The sequence below is a fragment of the Phasianus colchicus genome, chromosome 3, assembly GCF_987193195.1.
Source record: "Phasianus colchicus chromosome 3, bPhaCol1.hap1.1, whole genome shotgun sequence".
Lineage (NCBI taxonomy): Eukaryota > Metazoa > Chordata > Aves > Galliformes > Phasianidae > Phasianus > Phasianus colchicus.
Window position 1 is genome coordinate 57,311,831 of NC_143438.1, and position 23,415 is coordinate 57,335,245.

At 40.9% G+C, this 23,415-nt stretch overlaps 2 protein-coding genes across 5 annotated transcripts in view; one reads left to right on the forward strand and one right to left on the reverse strand.

Annotated features, from left to right (window-relative positions):
* CHCHD7 (coiled-coil-helix-coiled-coil-helix domain containing 7) overlaps positions 1-23,403 on the forward strand; it is a 36,522-nt gene extending 13,119 nt beyond the window's left edge. The window contains exons 5-7 of the transcript XR_016465183.1: positions 6,578-6,743; positions 8,967-9,051; positions 19,246-23,403. The gene's annotated coding sequence lies outside the window, so the exon portion shown is untranslated. The remainder of the gene's footprint in view (positions 1-6,577; positions 6,744-8,966; positions 9,052-19,245) is intronic.
* Positions 192-21,910, reverse strand: LOC116242263 (epidermal retinol dehydrogenase 2-like). Of its 4 annotated transcripts, none has more exons than XR_016465181.1 (8): positions 21,771-21,910; positions 18,729-19,072; positions 14,042-14,173; positions 12,984-13,083; positions 11,782-11,926; positions 11,111-11,236; positions 10,437-10,619; positions 192-4,357 (listed from the first exon to the last, which is right to left on the reverse strand). XR_016465181.1 is itself a non-coding variant. In XM_031612949.2 (7 exons), exons 2-7 carry the CDS (start codon positions 19,047-19,049, stop codon positions 10,526-10,528), a joined length of 918 nt encoding a protein of 305 aa, XP_031468809.1. In that variant the 5' UTR covers positions 19,050-19,072; positions 21,771-21,910; the 3' UTR covers positions 9,035-10,525. The 4 variants fall into 4 exon arrangements, 2 of the variants coding, with proteins under 2 accessions (XP_031468809.1, XP_089993734.1); XR_016465182.1 differs by lacking the exon at positions 192-4,357 and adding an exon at positions 6,737-9,025; XM_031612949.2 differs by lacking the exon at positions 192-4,357 and having other exon boundaries at positions 9,035-10,619.
* Positions 23,404-23,415: the final 12 nt, after the last annotated feature.

A 23,415-nucleotide genomic window follows, 5' to 3' on the forward strand; every position in this document is an offset into this window, starting at 1 on the left:
TTTTTACTAGCATGGTACAATTGGTTGCTTATTAAGCAACCTGTGTTCACAGTGTGTGGTGGGGGCAGGAGCAGAGCTGTGGCCTTGGGGTTTCCCACCCAGAGAGGGTATGCTGGGGAGGGAGGGGGGGCAGCTCCAGGCTTCCTGCACTGGGTTTTGTGTGGAACTGGGCACTTCAAAATAAATTAAAATGCTATCTCGCTGTTTTTTAAACTATGTTTGTATTTTAATTTTCATTTCTTTTAGCAGTATTACCCCTATTGTATCTCAACAGAGACATCTCAATCATCATATCTGTAATGAATTTATTGGAAGGCATCTCTGTTCTTATTCTAATGTATTGTGCTAGCGGACTAGATCATCTTTAGAGCTCTTTTCCAGCCTTAATGATTCTGCCTCTAATGATCAGCTTTGCCATTAAGTGAAAATGTCTACCTCTGGCCCTCCAGCACAGCTGCAGTACTTTTTGATTCAGGGGAGATGCTAATAGGAAACCCAAGTAGTATTTTTCTACTCCTGACAGGCAGCTTATATAAAGGGTACTCTTCTTTCTCAGGTACTATAAAAACCAGACCCTCAAGACACTTATTTGTCAGTGTTCAGTGAATGCATATGATTGTGTGCTGGTTTCCTCTCTGTCAAGGCAATCACATTTCAGTTCTCAAGATGAAGCATTTTTTCCCCTCTTCTTTGAGACCTGTTTAAACTATTTGGATGTTATTAAACTTAGTATCATTTATAAGGATAATTCAAGCCAACAGGATACTGAATGGAAAAATAGAATAGCTTGAGAGTATTTGCAGATTTTACAACAGTGTATTTTGTTTTAAAATTTTGTTTTTATTAAATAATATCTTAAAAAAAAAAATCTTCCAGAAAACAATGCTATTGCCAATCTAAAATCAGACTTCTTTAGTTAAAAAAAAAAAAAAGCATATATCTAGGCCAAAGCTCCTCCACTTTTTTTGAATATCACTTAGAAGTTCTCTTGCACTGGAGGTAGTAGAGCTCCCAAGTCTGCATGTGGAGTCTGTGCCTCAGTCACAGCTGTTGTGTGTGGGCAGGGAAGGTGCAGTCTGTGCCCTGTTCTGTAGGCCTGGGGCATCCCCAGTGCTGCCACTGACTCTTGAATTTGTAGCTCCAGACACACCTGCTGCACTTCAGATGAGATTCTCAGAAGGGAAAGCTGTGCTCTCAGGCAGTTTCTTTCCTATGAGTGTTGGGCTCTTAGCATATCTCAGGCTGTGGTTGTAGTATGGAGGTGCACAGCTGTTTGATCTGTCTCCATATCCTGACATTCACCTCTTGATATCACACTGGATGCTTGTATGCTTTCATTAGCTTCCTCTAGAACCTGCATCACGTACTCAGTTCCCAGCTCTTCCTCCTGTCTGGGGAAGCAGAGGCAGAAAGGAAAGACTGTGGGATTATCTTGCATCCATTCATGCACCCTTATAGAATCCTGGAGCCTCATTCTTATCCATTCCCTTGTCCTGAGGGTAGACTGCAGTCTGTCTTTTGAGAGAACAAACTTGTCCACTTGCTCACCCCAACTTATGGCAGAAATTCCACCCAGCCCCATGTCGGGGTGGAACTGCAATGGATGGTTCCCTACAATGGAAACAACAGATCAAAGTAGTATTCAAGACATATTTTGACTGTAACCAAGTGTTCTAAAGTATTACTTTGTTTATGAATTTGGCTTTCTTCCACTGTGGGTTAATGAATAATCCACTGTGTACATTTATCTTGCAGCATTTTGTGTTTGATTATTAGTTGTACTGTAAGGAAAGGAACTTATTTTTATATTAGTTGATAGTGATAATATATATATATAAAGTTGCAGCTCAGATCTGGAAACAAAGTGTTGTACTGAGAGCTAAATTGGACAGCTGAGCTATTGAACAGCTTCCTGTTGCCAAGTGGAGATCTTGCCCTTTTCACCAATCCTTTTGCCTTTGCATAGATGCACCTTCAGCCATATGCTAGTTCTCACGCTTGTGGGCTCCTTCACTTGATTAGAACTGCTAACCCTGCAGCTTAAGGAGAACAGTTCTGGTAGGGTTAATGCTGGTTTTATGTAATTTTGCACTTAAAGTGATTGTGCAAGTGCTGGAACACGTGAGCTGCAGGCACTGCACAGCGTCTGCTTTGCAGTGGATCATCTGTGTTTGTTGCCCTTCTATTACAAACTCTTGCGCCAAGAGACCTCCCGTACAAGCTTGGATTATCACCAGTGAAATTGATGAGTCAAGACTGCAACAGTCATATCCTTTGTGGCTCACCAAAAAGCCCTCTCACACCAAAAGACTCCAACTGCATGACACTGGGTTCCATTCCAGTTTTCCCATCTAATTGTTTGACATCTTACCAACAATAGTCTGGAAAAAAAAAAAAAAACCTGAGAAACCAATCTTCTGAGTATTGCTTCCTGTTTTCTGAAGCTGAATGCTGAACAACAGTTTGTGTAATGATGATGAACTGCTAAATATAATTAAGTCTTATTCCCTGTAGTCCTTGTAATAAAAATTGTAAACAATATTTTGCAAATAAAGCTGTAGGCCCACAGGCTGTCACTTCCAGATGGCATGAATTAGTAGAGGAAGATTTGTTGTGCTTCCTTTCCCCAGCAATCCACCCCTCCCCTGGTTTGGGATGTGCTAGCCCTGGCCAGGGATGACTCAGCTGCTGGTTAATCACCTGCTGAAGTGCTAAAAGTGATAGATTGGCTCTGCTTCCTCAAGAAATGGTGAGCTGTCAAGGCTGACCAGCAAAAAAATGTTCTGCAGCTAGGAGGGTTCCCCTGCCATCCTATTTAGAGTCATTGCAATTAAGGTTTGCTGCTATCATCTGCACAGATTTTGCTGTGACTTCAACCATCTGTTTTGAGATCTTCTTTAATAAACAGTTCCTTGTGCACAAGTGGTCCATACAGGGGACTTCTCACTGGCATCTAGAGAAATACTGGTCAGGGATGTTTCACTGTTTTCCAGTTGGTAACGTGGAAAGTAATAGAATATTTCCACCCAGCGAGATTGTCTCCCAAAAGAGGTCACATGTAGAAGAGTGTTCTGTAATCTTGAAGTTTCAAATAGCTGTTTTCCAGATTGTTGATGGTAGAGAGAAGAAAAAAAAATACAAGCCATATGGAAAACTTTACCAGCCTCTGTTCCCCCATAGGGACTGCACATGTCCAATCAGCTGTCAGGAAAAAAGCATGGAGAACCTATTGTCATGATTTGACAAATCTTAGTGTCCTTTGTAAACAAACAGACTTTGTGAGACATACAAACCAAACCCAGTTTACCACGGTAAGTTTTAACTAATGCAGTCCAACTGCCTTCTTTTAGACTCTTCCTTTCAGTGTTGATACCTTCTTTCTCCAGATGCCAGAAGAAAAGTGTAAGCCTGTTGTCAGCAGCAGTAACAGCAGCTGCCCTGCTGACAAGCGAGCAAGCACTGAGAAAAGATCATCTCCGAGCCACTGTTGTGAACTTTGACAACATACAGTGTGTTTCCTTCTCCACCTAATGTGGTGCAGATCTGTACTGCTTAGCCTAACCAGTGATGGTTCCTTCAGTACCTGAAGAAAATATTATCACAGTTACCCTCAGAGGATCACTGTCAAGAGGACAGAATCTACTACATGCAGAGGGAAAAGCTAAGCTTTTTCTACATTTGCAAATACTTGCTGGATGTTGTTTACTTTGGCCTCTGTTGTATAGTTTAGTAGATTCTGGGGGACTGACTCCATCCTCAAGAGAAGCCCATTTTCAGCTCTCTTCCCTCCCACATGGATAGCAGCAGCAGTATCTCAGCCTCTCTTCACCCTTGCCCAATAGATTTTTCTCATCTTCATTGTTGGGGTCTTCTTAGACAAAATCCTCCAGCAAGCCCCTGACAACACTTTGCTGGCTAAATTCTCAGTCCTGGAGGGCAGAGAAAAACAATGCCAAAAAGGATTATTTGAAGTTATGAGTCTGTGTAACTTCTCATTGTAGCAATGCTATTGCAGCAAAGGTTCATCACTTGGCAGGATCAATCCAAATGAACAAGTGCACAATTCTCTCTGTTCTTGTTTTTAGAACAAGTGTGATTTGTTATTAAAATTTTTGTGTAGGAAAGTCCAAGCATATGGCACAATTCCAAGCCAGGTTTGCTCATCTAACCATGCTTGCTGTCTCTCATAAGCCTTCAGAGTCATCTTTTGATAAGCACATTGTTTGCAGAACATATCTGAGATTTATTCAAAGATATTCTTTCACATATTTTTCCATGAACATCCCACATCTTCAACATTAAACTGTATTTGTCTGCTTTAGTAGTTGTTGGACCTGATGATTCTTGGAATTCTTACCTGCAGAGGTAATATTCAGAATGTCACCACACGCAAAATGCAGATATCCAGATACTTGCAGAAAAAAGCAAGGGCACAACGTATGTCTCTAAATGGTATATAATCCTGTGTACTTTAAGTCCCTCAGTGGGAAGCCACTGCTAAGTTATGATCTTTATTGGATCACAGCAGATACAAATCATAAGAGCCAAACAAGTGTTATCAACACCGTACTGACTGTGACTATGATTTGCCTTTTTTATTATTATTTCTACCTCAAATTCATTTTCAAACCATCAGTCACAATTGCCAGTAGTCTCCAGACTGATGAAGTTAACCATTTAGCATTCTATTAACTTCATCTTAAAATCAGGCACAGTGTACATGTATGTAGACTTACAAGTTTTTGTTTCCTTTAAGAAAATTTATTTTGTGGAACAACCTTATTCTTTATGGGAATTTAAAAATCAATTCATTCTGCTAATCTTCTTTAAAATATCCAAGCTAGCAGCAGTTGATTTATAGCAATTCTTTTCTCTATGCAGACAAAACACAAAGGTTGTTAATATTTTCCAGCCAAGTTTCCTTGTATTCCAACTTGGGAGTGGTAACAGGAGGAGAGCCAAGGAATTTCCAGAAATCTTGAAGTGCTAGTAAGTCATTACTGACACAGTGCCATGAACAGTTGGTTGAAGGAACTTAGATGTAGGATAAAGAAAGTTAGATGCAGGGTAAAGTAAGAGGATAACTCTGCCTTTGATTAGCAGTTGTTATCAGTGCATCCCACCAGAAATAAAAGCTTTCTTACACGGAGGGGAAAGAAAGGTAGCTACTTCTGTAATTACAGACTAACTTAACCTTTCAGCATTCTCTGCCCTCAAATGGTCTCTGCAATGAACCATTTAAGCTACTGCCCCTTCTGAGACTCTTCGCCACCTCAAGTCATTGGTTTAGGTTACAGTTGTTTTACAATTTAGTGATTGTAGTTTTATTGGTGTGAAAATGTTATCTAAAAATATTTGTAGATGTTTACCATCTAGAGACTGGTCCTGTGGCAAAGGGTAACTTATAAGGCAGATTACGTGGAAAGCATGAATACAAAGCCCTGATAGCTGCAGATTTTCTTCAGTGAGCCCACTCAAAAGCTCTCATGGTTCACACTTGGGAATGTAAGCATGGGATTCTTCAGGATCATTCCCTGGATTTCAAAGTGGCTGAATCAGATACTTCAAAATTGTGAAGAAAGCTCATATTTGGTTGATAAAAGCATGGCTCATTGTTCTGTTACATCTCCTTCAAAATCCTCGGCCAAGGAATGGTGTGATTCCTGAACATCTCTCATTGCTCGTTCCCTTGATCTACATGTAATTTTAGTGTTCTTTTTGGTATTAAGAGAACACTATCAAAAGGAGAAAAATGCAGAGGTCCATCTGACTAAGGTGGAGAATGTGTAAATATTCATGGTAAGGCTTGTGATTTTATATTCTGAAATACTGTAAAAGTGTGTATACAAGAGAGCATGGGACAGGACCGTTGCTACAGATGATGATCACTTCTACACCCATGCTCTACCTGCTTCAAGTATTCCCTTCACACTCTCACTTGTATTACACACAAGTATTACACAGTACTTGCATATAGTATAATACTTGTGCTACATTCACTCTGTATTACAGAATAACATACTCATGTGGTGACTGTCTCTATCTTTAGAGATGTAAGCCATATTGAAAACACAGGACATCACAATTTCCAGTCAGCTATGTTAATCTTGCTCTCTTTTTTTCAAACAAGTGCTCATCTTAATTGTTTAAGAAGGAATTTACTCAGAAACCTACAGATAAATGACACCTGAGTATGAATTAACACTCAAGCACATCATACACACCAACTTTTTTTTTCCCCACAAGTTGCAGATGCTATTCTTGTCACTACAGAATCACATGAATAACCTTGTATCAGATGCAGGTAATCTTAGCCTTAAGTTCAAGTGTAATCATATTCACATTTACGTGGAACAAATCCATAACTGTACAGTGTTATCTATACCAAAGAAACACAAGTACAGCTTAGACAAACTTCAGGCTGAAAAACATTCAGTGCATTACCTGAAGCTCAGCATGGTTTTTTTTTTAGTACTTACAATTTTTGTGTGTGTGTGAAATTAACTTGGCGTTCATTTTTTAGGGAGTTGTAACACAGAAGATTTCAATTTGGTGCCTTACTCTCATGCTGTTACAGGCTGACTCAATGCCAAAGCAGAGAAATCACATTATATCCTGAAGGAAATAATTCAAGCACCTCACCTGGCAATTCTGCTGATATTTGTTCCTTCTGGATACACAGCCTTTACTTGGAACTGTCGGCTCTCGCCCAAATTGTTAGTTAGGAGCTTCCCAAAACACAGGTATGCTGTTTTACAATAACTGTAGCATAACTGGAATCAGATGTGCAATTTAACTGTACATGATGCATTGCCTCAGGGACAACCATTAACATGCCAGAAATATACAGACAGATCAGTAAGTAATGCAATGAGTATTTGTTAAAATTAATCTAGGGAAGACCCACCTTGTTAGCTCTCCACCGGGATTTCCCACTTCCAGGCAGTACTCTGAAGACCGCACACACAGATGCCTCAGCTATCATATCTCACCATGTTAATTTCTGAGCAAGCTTCTTTTAGTTTGCACTTAATGCAAATTCACCCCAATGGAACTGCACCATCACCAGGGTTTCACCACCTATATAATAGCACTGACATTTACAGTGCCAACAGACAAAGTTTGCTATGCAAGAACCTTGGTTGTTGCTGCTAGCTGTATCTGCTGACAGAGGTCTCCTATCCTGCCTTGCAGCAGGACAACAGACATGGCTGTCTTCCAAAGATCAACTGCCAGAGGCTACCAGAAAAAAGGTACCTGCTTGGTTCCTTCCTAAAATGAGAACAGACTGTGAAGACCAGCTTCCATACAGCTGTGTATTGCTCTTGGAAATGATTACCAAATTCACAAAATAAGTAATAACACAGCCTATATCTCAGCTGTTAGCTTTTTATTTTCTCCTGTCTCATTCTCAGAATCAAGTCAGCACCAAGGAAAATGGTGTTCTCCATGCTTTGAAGCATTAGTGAGTAGTAAGATCTTTGCTACCACAAGAATATGAACTTGCACATAGGAAAGTAGCAGCAGGTAACACAACACCATATCCTGAACTGTCTTTGAGTTACTGTATCAATGACTGTCAAGCCAACTATGCCATCCCAGTCAACTTTGTTCTAATGCAGTGACTGAGGTCCCACCCAGCATTAAGAGTTTCAAACAGTAGTCATAGAAACAGTAAACTCTTTGTGGGAGTTGCCTGATGTGTTTCAAAAGGCAGCTCTATGCTGTTGTTAGATACGATACTGTCACAACTAAGATGCTTTTCCATTTCATGTTCTACCTTCTGGCTTGGGTCTCACAGAGATCTTTCTGTGAGGACTTTCCTTGCTGGGTGCAGGAGGAAAGAGCACTTCTTGGCATCAGGAACATAAAACCATCATCTTGCTGGAAGAGAACATCTGTGATCTTAAGTTCATATGGTAGCTAAAGATACAAGCACATACCTCATACCTTCTCCCAAACATGGAAAAAGTCTCTCTTGACCACCAAGACACATCTTTACATACCTGCCATGCTGTCTCATTAGATATGTTTGGTATTTATGGAGGTCAAATCACCAACAGGACAGGATGTTATCTTCCAGTCACACAAAGCAACCATCACACCTGTGCTAGTACTCTGAACACTTGAGCAATAAAGATCCTGTGTTGTTTTGCAATAAAGCTTGTTTACTTCTTGCTACTGTTCAAGCCTGAGATGAAGAAAGCCTGTGTTCAGAAATGTAAGAGGTGAACTCCAGTTGCCTAGATCACTATGATGATATCCATTTCTTCCAGCTGTGCAAACAGGTTATAGGGCCATCATTTTCCATTTTAAAACAAATACAGAACAGGAGCTTAGTTTTACGTCAGCAAGCAGACTGAACTGATTTGTCAGATCCTCATCTCTAAAATGCAAACCTAGACTATGAGATGGCTTGAGAAGCTGTTTACACCTACATCTACTCTGTCCGAGTCAATTTGCTCTCAGGAATAATCCTGCTTAAAGAAATTGCTAGTTAAATGTACCAAGAATAGAAAAAAAACACAAAATGCTTTTTTTCTTGGTAGCTAAATTAATTTTAATCGTGCAGCTGAAGTAGTTTCAGTTTCTGGACAAGAGTCTTGCTTATGTGATCAATACAACTGTTACTACTGCCTCAGCTCCACTCCAGATGGCTCTTCCCTTCAGAGTTTTTAAATAGCTATACCAGACTTTTCTTAATGGCAGCCAGTGAAAGGACAAGAGGTAATGGACAAAAATTGGAGAAAAAAAAAGAAACCATACATTCCACGTAAGTTTTTTTTTAAACTATGTGTAGTCACATGCACTGCAACAGGCCATCCGACAGTGGTTGTAGAGTCTATTGGAGTATGGAGACAGTATTGAGCAACTCACTGATTGACCTTCCTTTAAGTATAGCTACCTTTCAAACTCAGTGATTTTGTAAAATCCTTATGAGACATTCTTCTCCAACACATTCCTAGGAAAGATCCTCCACGTTAAGAGGAAAAATGGACGCTGTTAACATAAGGAGGTGAGGAGCCTGCAAGACATGCATACACCACACGGGTAAATTGGTGATTGACTTTATTACTAGCAAATAGAGCTATGTACACATGACAGAATTTATAGGCATGTATTTTCTAATTAATAACTTCAGCTTCCTGAATTGAACTGCAAACTGAGCAGAATTTCTGAAACAGAAGATCTGAGAGAACAGCTGAGACAAATTTTCTTCATCAGTCTGAATTCTACCTCTCAGCAATCCATCATAACCGTAAAGCTACTTCTAACATTCTTGTTTGACCCTGTGTTTCTTGCTCATGATTAGCAAAATAGTTCAACTTAAACTCTTCTCAGTCAGTAAAAACATCATTAATTATAGGCAAGAAAAATGACAGTAGTTTCTAGGCCATCATGGGAAAACAATTATTATTATTATTTTTTTTTTATTTCACAGAATTGTAGGGGTTGGAAGGGACCTCTAGAGATCCTTGAGTCCAACCCCCAATCACCCCTTTCTCCATGCTGTCTGCAATTAATTTCATGCTAAAGCACGTTATAGTCTTAGTTTGTAGGCATTGCCAATGGAATACTGTGACATGAGACTGGTTTAACCAGCATATATATAAGTAGCATAATATATAACCTTCCTTTTTCTTGTTTTGGGTCTAATGAAAGTCAAGTGGGGGGGGGGCTTTAAGTGGTCATTGTCAAAAAGGAAGGCCTCCCCCACAGCATACCTGAGGATAGTCCTAAGAGTAAATGCAAATAAAACAAGTCTCTGTAGATAGAAGACAGCCTGCTCCCCAATTCAGGAGCAAAACATTCTGCTGTTACTCAAGCTATCGTTCTAGTGATCCTATTCACTGTTCACACACCATCATTCCTTTCTGAAACAGTCCTAGGAGAAGCCCCAGTTACACCATGTAATACCTTTGGCTTTAGTAGCAAAGGTATTTCTGTTGTCTTACTTGGCAAGATGTTTGACATCCCATCTCTACTAGTGGTGTAATGCTTTGTAACTACAATATCTACACAGGAGATTAAAAGTTAAAATTGTTCCTAAAATATTGCACTCATAAGATATTAAGATTTCATTGCAAAGTTGCAGGCATAGTATTAGCTTTTAAAATAAATTAGACAAGAAGTCAATTAGCAGCACAAATGTCATTTACATTCTTTTGTTCCCCAAGACATCCATTGTCACACCCGTGAGACCTGAGATCATCTCCCCCCAAACTGCTAATTATTGGTTTGTGAAGCAGAATTATATTTAAGGCATTATAACAGATATTACCAAAGGAATGCATTTCAATTTTCCTACTTCCATAATGAGGGAAAAAGAAAACAGTTCGTTGGATTAAAAAAAAAAAGCTCACATGAAAGCTGTTGATTAAGAGCTAATTAAAAATCAATTTCTTTAAAAATGTTATTAAGTAGAAGTGAGGCACCTTAAGTTCACAGCTGCTAGAGAAGCAGACCTTTCCCACCACCACCTTTAACAAGGTCTGCTATTCAGTTGCTGAGTTTTGTGCAATTTTCAGTCCTTCTTCGCGCGACCTTTGAAGCTATCCATGAAATGGAGGGCTCCAGCAAAGTCCGCAAGGAGAATGCCTACTTTCACTGGTAGGATACTGCAAGGTAGAAGAAACAGATCTCAGAAGATTTTTGTAGTTTATACAGAAATCACAGAAGTCACTTCACATGGCTACTACTCACAAAGAAATTATAATCTCTTACATAGTTCCACCAGTGCTCACAAAATACTGGTTATGCTCATTTTGCTGCCTTACTTCATTACCTTAGATCAGTTCACCAGCCTGGCTTGCAAGAGATAGATATGCCCTAATGCTGGGGCAAAGATTCTAGTGATGCATTTCCCGAGGAGCAGGCCCAGTTTCTACAGCCCACAGTAACACTGCACCCTAGCAGAGGCAGCAAGCCAGTCACACATTTCTGACATCATTTTGTGTAGAACCAACCCATAGAAACTAAGAAAACTCCAGAAATGTACAGAATTGAATGAGCATTCACGCTGTACAGGAGTAGTCCAGTTTGTGTTTTTAGTCAAAACATTTTCAGCTTAGAAAAAAGAGCGAGGTAAAGAAGGAAGAACACAACTTACTTTTTCAAAGCAAAGAAGAAATACAAACTGCGTGGTAGTACCAAAATTGCTTGGTCTCGTCGAATAGCAGTCATTATCTTTTCAGCCACATAGTCTGGGTCTAAAATGGGGAGCAGAAGCGGCCACCTAGAAGGGAAGATGTTTATTTTAATACAGCTTTCTTTAGATTGACATTTTACTCAAGGTATCAATTTTTGCAGATAATTAAAAGAGAAATACCATAAATCATCTGAACCAGCAAACCTTTGTTATGTTAGCCTAATGAGGGAAAGTGGTTGTTGTTATTTTTTCTTTGTGTCTCAAGAGAGAGCCATGTATTAAGACACTCTAGGCTTTTATCTGGCACCTGAATTTTGTAATTTTATAAGTGTACTGAGCAGAGCTACGCAGTGACTTCAGGAGGTGAATGAAGGAAACCAGACAGGACAACAGAAGCATTTGACTTCCACAAAGGAATGAAATAGAGGGAAGGACATCAATTACATTTCAGCTTAAATGAATACTAACATACTGAAAGTTTTGCCACGTACATTGCCTAGTCACTAGATAGGATACCATCTTTGAGAGGCCCTAAAACAACACAAGCAGGGAAAAATCTAACTTATAAGTGTCATAAAAGAAAGAAGACCACATGTTCAAATTGCTTAACATCATCACAGAAGCTTACTCACCTGGTACTGCAGCCATCAAACATCCCCGTGTTTATGAAGTAAGGACACACAGTTGTGGTTTTAACACCAGTCTTTCCCAGAACTTTCATCTCAAAACTAATGGACTCTGCAAAACCAACGGCCGCAAACTTACTTGCACAGTAATCTGTAAAACAAATATAACAGTAATTGCAGTTAAACATTTTAATTTATCAAACCTTACTAAAAAAGTGAGTCCCAGTTTTTGATAGAGAAGAGGGAAAACACTATGCTTTAGTAAGTAAACAAACAGTAGTACTACAGAATGGCACAGATATGATATACACACGCTACCCCCAGGAAATTACTATCCTGTAATAAAACACAACAGAGTAAGAAGCAATTTCATAGGCTACTAATAAAACTTGCTTTTGATGCGACTCATTCTTTTACTTTCCCTCTTCTAAATCAGCTGTTGGTATAGACTGGCAGCCAGAGAGTTTCTCATCACATCTCTATCACCTTCCTAGTCACTAATCTGCTAACAGCAGATAAGGACTGGCATGAAAAGATGATTTCATCGAATCAATGTATTAGTTTCTTCAGTCTCAAACTTAGGATTTCAAGACTCTCTAAGTGTTATCAGCTTGCAGCTCTATTTGTTTTCATTATTACCATCTTGAAGCTAGATTTCTTTTACTGTTACACCACTTATTTCATTTTCCTTCCCCTCATTTGCATGCACTTTGCTGGCATTCCTTCCAGTTTGCTGTAATCTCAACACTGAGTAGATTCTCCTCAACGAATGACAAAGAGAATGCAAAATGAGATACTGTGTATCTACCACTGTACCACATTGGATTTTAGTAACAGTTTGAGTTAGGGAAGTCTGTACAGGATGCTGCATAGTTTGAGAACATATCTGCAAAGAAAATTGCCTCTAAGCCACCAAATGACTGTAGGTCAACTTCAATAACAAGTTCTCAGTTTCCAGAGTTCCATATGAAGCTCCTGGATCCTCTTACTGCCTTGCTAGAAAAGCCTGTTACACAGCACTGCTGAGCATCTGGAAAACTTTTTCAACAAAATGTCTAGGGCCAGCTGGTTTGAAAGTATCACCACTTGCTTTACTTATATGCAACAACCCAGAGACTCACAGTTAGGACTTTTTTCATGAGTGTAGATTGCTGGGTTTAAATCAAACCAATTGGTTTAACTAAACAAACATCAGCTTTAATACCTACCTGCAAGACGGTTGACTCCAATCAGTCCTGCTGAGCTCGCAATACTAACCAAGTGTCCATGGTTAGAGGCTATCATTGCTGGAAGGAAGGCTTTATAAGTCTGCAACGTAAGTCAGAGTTGCAATGAAACATATTAGTAAGTGAAGTACTTGCTATAATATTCCAAAGGTGAAATTTGTAGAGAAATTCTGCCTGCACTTTTAGTGAGAACTTCCCAACTATTATACAAGAGTTGTTTGAACGCTAAACTAAGCTGGGATGTTCTATGTCCAACCAGCCCCATTTTCTCAACACTGTAGACAGATGCCAACTTGCTGAAAGCAGAAAACATAGCTTCAGCTAACTGTAAAACTGCTTTTACCTTAAAGCTCAGCACTATGTTGTTTCAAATGAAAATTGAAGACTCACTACAAATTTTGTAAAATGGCAAAAATTTGAATTTCACATCTTCCTTCTAACTAAATTTACTTAATCTTTGTGGTTAAATTTATTTATGATGAAACCAAAGCATGTTTTAATGACACATTTACAATTCTTTATAGTAAGAACACAGCATAGATGGCCCTTCTTCCCTGAAAGGAGGAAAAGCACATTAAGTTGCTCATTTTGGACAAAAGCCCTACTTAGTATTAGAACGCTGACTGGACACGTGGTATTTCTTACTATAACTATCATAACCACAAAGTAACTAGAACAATAACAGAATTCAACACTTCTGTTGCTAGAGCAGCAACTTCTAAGCTGGACCTGTTTCACATCAATGAATATTGAGGGATATAGTATCTGATTAGCTTAAGAATTTAGCAGAATGAAAAACTTCAGTTCTTAAAAGAATTTCTAAATGCTAAGCAGTTTTTCTTCCATTTATCTACCTAGAAGTTCCTAAAGAATGCATTCTTCACCCTTCTTTATGTCACATACTCCAAGGCATAGAAAATAATTTCTTATATCATTTCTGACTCAACTTCTGCATACTTTACTCAATTCCAAATGGCAAAATTAATACTGAAAACATGTTAGGAGGATGTTTATTTGTGTATGTACAAGTACAGCATTACCCAAAAGTGTGCCATTGTGTTCACTTCCATAGTTTTTTCCACAAGTGAATCTGGAGATTCAATAAAGCTCCTTCCAGTTACAATGCCAGCATTGTTGACTAGGATGCTGACATCACCAACTTCTTTTTTAACCTACAACAAAAAAAGACTTGAGATTATTGTGCAATAAATATAAAACACGCTTTCCAAATTTTATACATAACAATATAAGAAATAGAAGTGTCACACATCTCAACCAAGCTGAATGTACTGTGCTTGTTACAGATCCAAATACTATGGGTTCTTGCACTTTCCCACTTGATGCCTATTTAGGCCTGAGCTCACTCCTGGACTTTGGAGCCCAGCAGCTCACAGCTCCAAGTAAGTGTCTGCTTTCAGAGAACTATGGTTCTCACTGTGACTGTTCCAGATAAATCCCTACTGGAGAGACCTTTACTAATATAAGTACTTTCCTACATTAAACCCATCTCAAAACCAACAGGCAATTCTGTATTTAGGACCATTTCTGTGCCATGCTGCAAGGCATAGTATATAAATCCTCATGCCAAGTAAATGGAATCAGTACACTAAAACCTACATGAGGGCCTAAACTAATAGCTAAAACTAACCTCATTTGTGAGATTTCTTGTATACTCAAATCCTCTTACATATTCCAGAGTTACTTGTATTCAGAAGCAGTGCTGCCATACAGCTTCAGAACTGAAGCTAGCTTTTACACCACTTGTCTTCTAATGAAGAGAAGGAAAAGAGGGTTACCTGCTGGTAACGTAAGTTGCATGCATCCAAACAATCCAGGATTTTCTCTCTGCCATCGTATAGGACAGCAACTACTTAATAGCATCATAGTATTTCAGATATTTCAAGGCTCTTTGTGCTGTTTTCCACAGGTTCCATTTCTTCTGGCTGCCTCTGTTATGCAATTGCAAGTATTGCACTGCACTAGCCATACCTCCACTTGTGTGCAACAAGAGCTTTCCTGTTAAACCAGACCTCCTTGCACCCTTCTTGAGGATCAGAGTTCTCTCCCTCAGCACATTAGAGTTAGAATGGGCAAACAGTCATTTTTCATTACAAATATTCCACATGTGCATAAACAGTGAGAAAGACAGCTTATAGAATTATTTTCCATATTACAGCCTTTTCCTTGACTGCTTCAAGCAACTTCATAGATTAGGAATTTAACAGTTTCTCATACCAAATTAAGGTGTTTATTTTATTATTATTTTTTTAATTTGTGTATCTACAGTTAGGTGGAGGTGAAAAACACATGCTTTCACGGAATGCAAAAACCTCAAGAGCCTTCTGCAGCAGCACACGACAAGCAGTTTGTTTCTAGAATATTTGCTTTGATTGTAACACTGAGCCAGAAACCTTTTGAAATGGTTCCAGAAAATTAGTTGGCTAAAAAATAATTTAGCTCAGTAAGTGGAAGCATAGTTCTCATTTCAGCTCCAGAATGAGAATAGAGTAACCTGACAGTACAATACAGGCGAGCTGATACCATCAAGATACTGTACCAGCTTTCACAGAAGGAGAATATTTAGTGTGGTATTTCAAGTATAGTTCATCCATCTCTGCTGTCCAGGAAACAGGAGACAAGTTCCCTATTTTTGTTTAATTTGTAGCTTCCAGATCAAGTGCTAAAACTCTGCTGGTGAGTAGCTTAGGAAAAGCACCTTCTTCTTATGCCCCCTGGCCATTGAGTTCCAGATCATAGGAAACTCATTTCTCAATGAGATGTCCTATGCTATGCAAATACAGCAACTGAACAGAGCATGAGGAGACCACACAGAATAGCTTGCTTAAGAGTAAGGATTTAAATGGAATGCTTATCCCTTTAACAACCTCAATGTCTCTGAACTTTTTTCAATATTCTCCATGTTTGTTAAAAGGTATGGATTAAAAAAAAAAAAAAGCAGTCTTAGTAGGATTGTATGGAATAGCTTTTATTTCACTCTGTAAGCCAAAGCCCCCCTTCTACCTCAGTCATACCCCTCCCAGAAGGTCATCAGGTAACAATTCAATTATTCCTGGAGTAGTGCTACATAATCTTTGCATGCAGCCTTGGACAAGTTGGTCCAGTCACTAACAGGAGCACACAGCCCCATCACAAGTTAACAACTGTGGGAACTCAGACCTGGAATCAGTGGCAAATGATGCAGTAGCACTACCTCACATCTGATGATCTTTGCAAACCTGGAAGCGCAGACCCACTCCCCAGGCCTACCGTTTGGGGCAAATAAATACCTGAATGAGCAGTCATGCTGCTTTTGCATGCACAAGCATGGACAGATGGGGGATGTTCATAAGCTGGTACCTGGGGCATTCCCTTAAGGTGAAGATGAAAATACTGTGAGAAGGCAGCAAATAAGAACAGAGCCTCAATCATTCCATTTCTAACTAGGGATAAAAACCTAAGCAACCTCTTGCTTTATTCCTGTTTAAGGACAGCTGTTTCTACCAAGCTTTCCAAAATACATTTGCATTTTGAATAGCATTCAAAGCAGACTTGAGTGCCTTGATGCAGCCCATACACTTCAGCTGTTCAACAACTACTAACTAGATGTGACGGCTCCTTGCTCACACAACTGGCTGTTCTAGTTCCCTCCTCACAGCCACCCAAGTAAGACAGAAAGCCAAGACACTCAGACCAGGCTTCTACATTCTTCTCTCAGAACAGAACACCTTTACTGAGTAATTTAATGGAGCAGAGAATGTCATCTTTCCAGAATTATAAGCCTCTCCATTATGCAGAGCAGGAAAGGATACTCCAGGTGTTTGTTTTAGGCTAGGTAAGCTGAGCATTATGCAAACTGCTGACCTGGGTAAGCATCTTTATCAAGCATGAGCACCCTTTCCTGTTTGTTGCTGCATTTCATTTATAACTTTATATATAGAAGTTTGGCTGTATTTCTGTGAATCACAGAGAGCATCCCAAAGTGCCTGCCTTCCATGGACAAAGACCATCTCCCATAGCTTCCTACAAGGTGGGAAAAGTGGCACTGTATTTGGGAGCACAAAAATATCACTGAGAAACTTGCTTCTGCTGTGCAGGGGAGCAAAAGCAAACAAGATTCATACAAAAGAAAACTGTCATGCTGACAAGCAATCAGTAACAACAAAAATCAAAATAGAGCATGAGCAAAGCAGTAACATGCAAGAGGATCTTGAAGCAAGTGTGAGCCCATATACAATTCATTATCTGATAATGAGGAAAAGGCTGTTTCCTCCCAAATAGGAGATCAAAAACCCATAAAAGTTACTTCCCTCTTTCAAAGCCCCATATGCCTAACGTTAAGCTAAACTTCTAAGTAAGGGAGTTAAGTCAGAAGGCCACATTCCTTTTGGGGGTGGTGATGCAACAGGGACATTTGAACACATCTTAAGCTGTAGCTCTCAGCACCAAAAGTTGTCTTTGTAATGTTGGTACAGGAAATAAGGACACCACACACCCAATCACTTTTTGTTTTTCTTCCAACTGAAATGTTTTCTGATTTCTGTGTGGCTGATGAAGTACCCAAAGCAGGTAGTTAAGGATCAGCTGCATTTCATTTTGACATTGAGATTCCAGGAAATACACCATGCAAAACAACATTACATACTTCCTGCATGAATTTAGTTCACTATCATCTTGCACCACTCCAAGTTACTGTGTGTGTAGCTAAACCACAGGAGACAAAAAACTCTGGAACAGTTCTGCCTCATGTTGCAAAGACTGAAGCAGCACACTGAGCCACGATCTACTACACAGTACTAAATAAACAGCAGCATCAAGCACTGATTAATACTAAGGTCTTGCTGCTAATAAGAACACTTTCAGTGTGGTTCTACATCAGCTGCCAGGAGGACATGCTATATCTAAAATAACAGTAGTGGTAGTCTGTTTTCACTGTGGTTCAGCTGTTAATGAACTTGACAGAATATTGTAAAGTGAGGAATCCTGCACTGTGTGGTTACAAGATGCCTTTACCACCTCCTTGCTCCCATCTCCTCATTTTCATCATCCTTAATCTATACTACACACATAGCTATATCCTCTGTGCTTATCCAGAAAGGTTCTTCTGTTGCTTTTCTCCATGGTACTGAAGCATCAGCCCTCAGGTCCTTAGAACTGCACTTAAGTTTAGCAACATTTTAAGCAAATGAGAGCAGGTTGTTATAATGGAAACTGTTAGGCAGTTTTAGCTTTTGGCACTTCTACAAGCCCTGCCCAAGATATCTAACCACAAGCCGTATTTACAAAGCTTTTTAGAAAGCATACTAACGAAGCCTTCAAGTTATATTTATTAATTCTGTTCATATGCACTTGCAAAAGTCTATTCACAGCTAGGGAACTAGTCCAAATTGTCATTAATCCTTTTCACAAGGTACAATCTTCAGGGTTTACTTTTTGTAAAATGTTTCTAGAACTTGAAATACTGCTTTCATTTCAATAAGATGTCTTTGTGTACTTCACCAGCAAATGCTGCACAAATGCAAAGCCACTCAGCTGAAATTTGTCACTGAAAGAAAAGCAGCTCTTTTTATTTTTAAAGTACAAAAGTCAACTCTAAAAATCAGTATGCTTAAAACAGGTAGTATATGCAATAAATCAAATGAAGTATTTTCTTGACTTGACATGGCTAAAGCGTATCATACATCACCAACACCTCAGAATAGTGTCAAAGACAGAAGAGAGATACTTTACCTGATCTGCTACTCTGTAGACTTCCTGCCTTTTGCTGCAGTCACAGATGTAAGAATGTATTCTTACAGCTCCATTTTCTTCAGCCAGTCTACAGGTCTCTCGGAGTCCATCTTGATTAATGTCCCAAAGAACCAGTGTGGCTCCAAGTTTGGCAAATTTTAAGGATAAGAGTCTTCCAATTCCACTTCCTGCTCCTGTTATTAATACTATTTCACCACTCACATTCTTCTTACGTTTAGGCACAAACAAAAACACCAGTGATTCCAGCATGTAATATGTTGAAAGTCCAATAACTTTGAGCAGCTCCAGGAAGAAGTTCATCTTGAGGCTATTTTTTCCGATATCTGATTGAAGAGAATGCAAACATCAACATTTCCAAACAGAAAAGCATTTTCCAATCTATTCTAAGTATTCTGAACTCAGAAGCAGCCTAGTGAGTACATGGGCTTACATCTGCATGTCTGACTCACCTACCCTGTTTCTATATTGTCTCGAGGGTGTTCCTATTCTCTTCCAGAAAAGCAAGAAGATATTTGTCATTTGGGAGAGAGAAGAAATACTTGCTTTGGAAATTCTCCACCCTTCACATCATGGCTTTCCACCTCCGCTCCAACAGAATATAGACACCCTAAAAGAGGCAACATTTGCCCTTTCAACATCTGAAGCCAAAACGCATGGCAATTAGAAATCAACAGGCTTGAATCACAAGTATGTGTTTACCTACACAGTCCATACTCATCACAGTAACTCAGAGCAGGCATTTAAGTCCATTCCCCAGCATATGAGTGCTACACAAGAAGCATGCCCTTGGTCAGGGCAGGTTTTTATCTTTGACTTAGTTATAGTGCAAAAGATCAATATTTTACTTCTGAGCTAAAGGCACAGCTTACCAGTGCTTACACTTCAACTTTCAGCACTAAGTGCCTGATTCAATCACATCTTCGTTAACACTGGTATCTAGGTACATACTCATGTTTGACAATTGCCTAAAGATAAGTTACTTATATCTCTGCAGCTCTGAGCAAAGTTCACAAACTGTAGCATTTCGATTTACATGTTGTCAGGAGCATCAAGTTTTGGTACATGGCAAACAGCTCAATACCTGTGAAGGAACAGACAACTGCAAAATCAGAGCAAGTTAGTTCAGAAAGCTTTACAGTGCAAGCATTAGGACATAGTTTCCATACCAATTCTGGTAACAGAAAAGCATTAGTCAAAAGCAGAGTGGGTCAGGAAACAAGTTCCTTTTTTTGAAGGACATGTCATACAGTAAGTATTTTCTCTTTCTAATTCCCTTTCAAATGGTGCAAAGTATACACAAGTTCTAGCACAGAAAAGGTATTAAAACTGATTTAAGTATTGCTTACAGCACAATATTTTCGTAGATACTGCAGTGATTTTACCTGCAGTAGACTCTCAGAGCTACGTAGAGCTATCACAGATCTGAGCCTAGAATTAGGTGGGAGAAGTGTTACTAAAGTTACTAAACTGCACGTGTATCAAAACCAACATTTTTTTGTTACAATTTTTTTTTTGCAGTGTCTAAAACAGAAGTAGGAATTCTTCAAAGCAGATGCAGCTACAGAGTTTAACTTCACCAAGTTAACTTAGAAGGGTGAAGGTAACATACTGTATTGGCATGAAAGGAGCAGATATGAATGTTGCAGAGAGCTGCAAAAGAGTCCTTAATCCATACAGAAAACACAAGGGAGGTAACAGCATTCTGAGTATAATATTCTGTTTGATCTAAAACCAGTTCCGAGTGTGTCAGCAATTTAGTAAGCGATATAATCAGGCTTATACAGGGCAGAGACACGCTAGAGCTCAGAGGAGGTCTTGTTTTCTCTTGGGGAAGTGGAATTGGTTTAGGTATAGGGGTTGTCAAACTCCATACCCCTCACTAAGATGCTTACCACTTCCCTCTGCTGTGCCTTCCTTAGCCTACCTGTGCCTGGCCCACAGCTCTGCTCTGCCAACTGATAGCACAGGGCTGGTCTGACAGCAGCCACAGTAACTGGGAGCACATGAGTGGGAATAGATTTACAGGTGAATGAGCCAGATACCTTTGGCACACATAGGACAAGCAGATTCCTGCATTTCCTCACCAGTCATTCTGGTGACACACACTGCTTTTAATACTTTTCCCCCTCCCCCCCACGTCAATACGAAGGGCTTCTATGCAGTAGCAAAGTCACAAGAGGTTTCACAACAGCTTATCAGTCAGGTTGCTTTCCAGCCACAGAGAGTTTCCAGAACAGACTTGTATGTGCAGGTGCTGATGCTGTCAGCTGAGCAGCCCCTGCAGACTACCAGTGTCCACAAGTTGCAAGGACAGAACTGGGACTACTGTCATGGAGCAGCTTGAGTCAGAAGGGATCTTAAAGCCCATCCAGTCCTGCCACGGTCAGGGCTGCTCCCTACCAGCTCAGCTACCCAGGACCCCATCCCACCTGAGCTCGAGTACATCCAGGGATGGGGCACCACAGCTTCTCAGGGCAGCTGTGCCAGGGCCTCACTGTGTAAAGGATTTCTTCCTACTATTTAACCTGAGTTTCCCCTCTTGTAATTAAAAGCCATTCCCCCCATTCTATCACTAACAGAACGCATAAAAAATTCAGCATTTTTTTTTTTTATAAGCTGTCTTTACCGTATATTGCTCCAATACACCACTAATAGAGAAAGCGCTAAAAAACGGATGGTACAACCACCCGAGCAGATACCGGCAGGCATGCATTCGTTCACCGCATCCAGAGGGCAGCGAACCTCCGCACACACAGCGGTGCCTGAGCCGAGACGAGGAGTCTGGCACGCAATGCCTTCACTAGATGATGCCGCACTGCCCTGACCCACCCGTCCGTCCTGGCCCACCTCACTCCGTCGGCTCCCCCGCCCGCCGTCTAACACCAGCACCCAGCCCACAGACGGCTCGGAGCAGCAGGGAGCGGCTCGCCGCCCCCTCCCCGCGCTGAGCACCGCCAGCTCCCGGGAGCCCGGCACACACAGGGCTCCCCCGGCAGCGCCCCCCCGCAGCACCCCCGGTACCTCCGCTCGCCGGGCTGAAGAACGAAAGTAACTCCGCCTGAGGGAACGGAGAGGCCGCGTACCGCGAAGGAAGTACGACATGGGGAACGGGACTGCGGGCCGAGCCCGGCCTTTATACCGCAGCCGCCCCGGAGCGGGGCTGACCGGATACCGGGGGGCGGGCCGGAAGGGCCGGAAGGGCCGCGGGTCGGTGGCGGGGGGAACGGGTCCGGCCGGTCGGAGCCCGTGGGAGAGCGGGCGGGGTGGTCTTCCGTGCCTCGTCCGCAGCTGCGGAGCTGTGTGGGATCTGGGGGAGCTCGTCAGGCGGAGTTTGCGTGAGGGAGGGGCGGCATTCTGTGAGACGGCAGCTGGTGCGCGGAGACGGCAGCGGGGAGCGTGAGGAGGTGGCGCCATCAGCGAGCTGCGCCGGGGTGAGAGCTCCCCGGGAGGGTTCAAGTGAATGGATGATGCCTGGGCTTCCCAAACGTGCTGTAGTTGTCTCATAAAAACGTTAAGGATGGTCTGAGTTTGCTGACCCGGTGCCCTGTGTTTGCTGCTCTGGGTGGTCTCTTCCTTCAGAGCAGCAGCGCTTTGGGTGGCTCTTGCTTTCACCCTGCGCTCGCCCTTAGACAGGAGAACTCTGAACGCTCGCAACTTCAGAGAAAGTCTGTGAGACATAGGGTACTCAATGCCGCCGGAAAAAAATAGCCCCGAAGGCGTTTCCTCGGCACTCGGATCCTTCGTGTCCCTCCTTCCCGAGTGGTACGTCTACGCTGCTGTTACACTCCTGTGAAACGCAGAGCACGCAGCTTTCTGAGCCCTCACTTTCTGCCTGCTGTGTTAGGCAGTCACTCCCTTATGAAGCGCTGGGTTCGTTATACTGCCTAATTGCTGTGCTATATTCACTATTAATAACGTGTCTCAGGGAGACTTTGAAAATCTGAGGTGTGACCCATCATCTCCAAATGAAGGTTCAGAGCTCTGTTTGAAGGACTGTCTTCAAGAGGGGATGGAGGGAGTGCTTTGATACACGCTGGCACAAACAGGCTGCTTTGCTTGCCCACTCGGGAACAAATGGCTCCCTATGGTCACAAAGAGCCAGGGTTTGGAAGCTGCCGTGCTGTTTAAATAAATACCTTTTCTGCTTTCACAACCTGCTCTACTTGAAGGACTCTTGAAAGGGGTCAAAAGTTCCTTTCTTTCAGGTATGTAATGCTGGGTCAGGGTCCATGCTCTTGACGGTATAGGCAGTGCTGAACCCTCAGAATCAGCTCACAGAAGGGAAAATATCTGCTGAATTAGAATATTCTGCTGAGTTAATGTTTTATTGTAATAATAAAGTAAATCCAGGAGGCTGATGATAGCCAAACAGTAAAATTGATGAAATTTGGTTTTGGCTGCGACTTTCTTTTGTGGATTGTATTGTTTGCAGTGGTTCATTTGAAACAAGGAAATGTGGAAAACCATTCATTTAATTTTCAAAAATGTTTAAATAAAATATGTGCTTTGTAGTAATGCTTGCAAATTAGTAGTGTTTAACACTGAGCCTGACTTATGATAGGAGTAGGAAGCTAGAAATATGGACCCTTGCCTCCTTTCCTAGGTTTTGTAAAGTAAATAATAAAGTCACTGAAATAAAACTCACTGAAATGTCTGAATGTCTCCA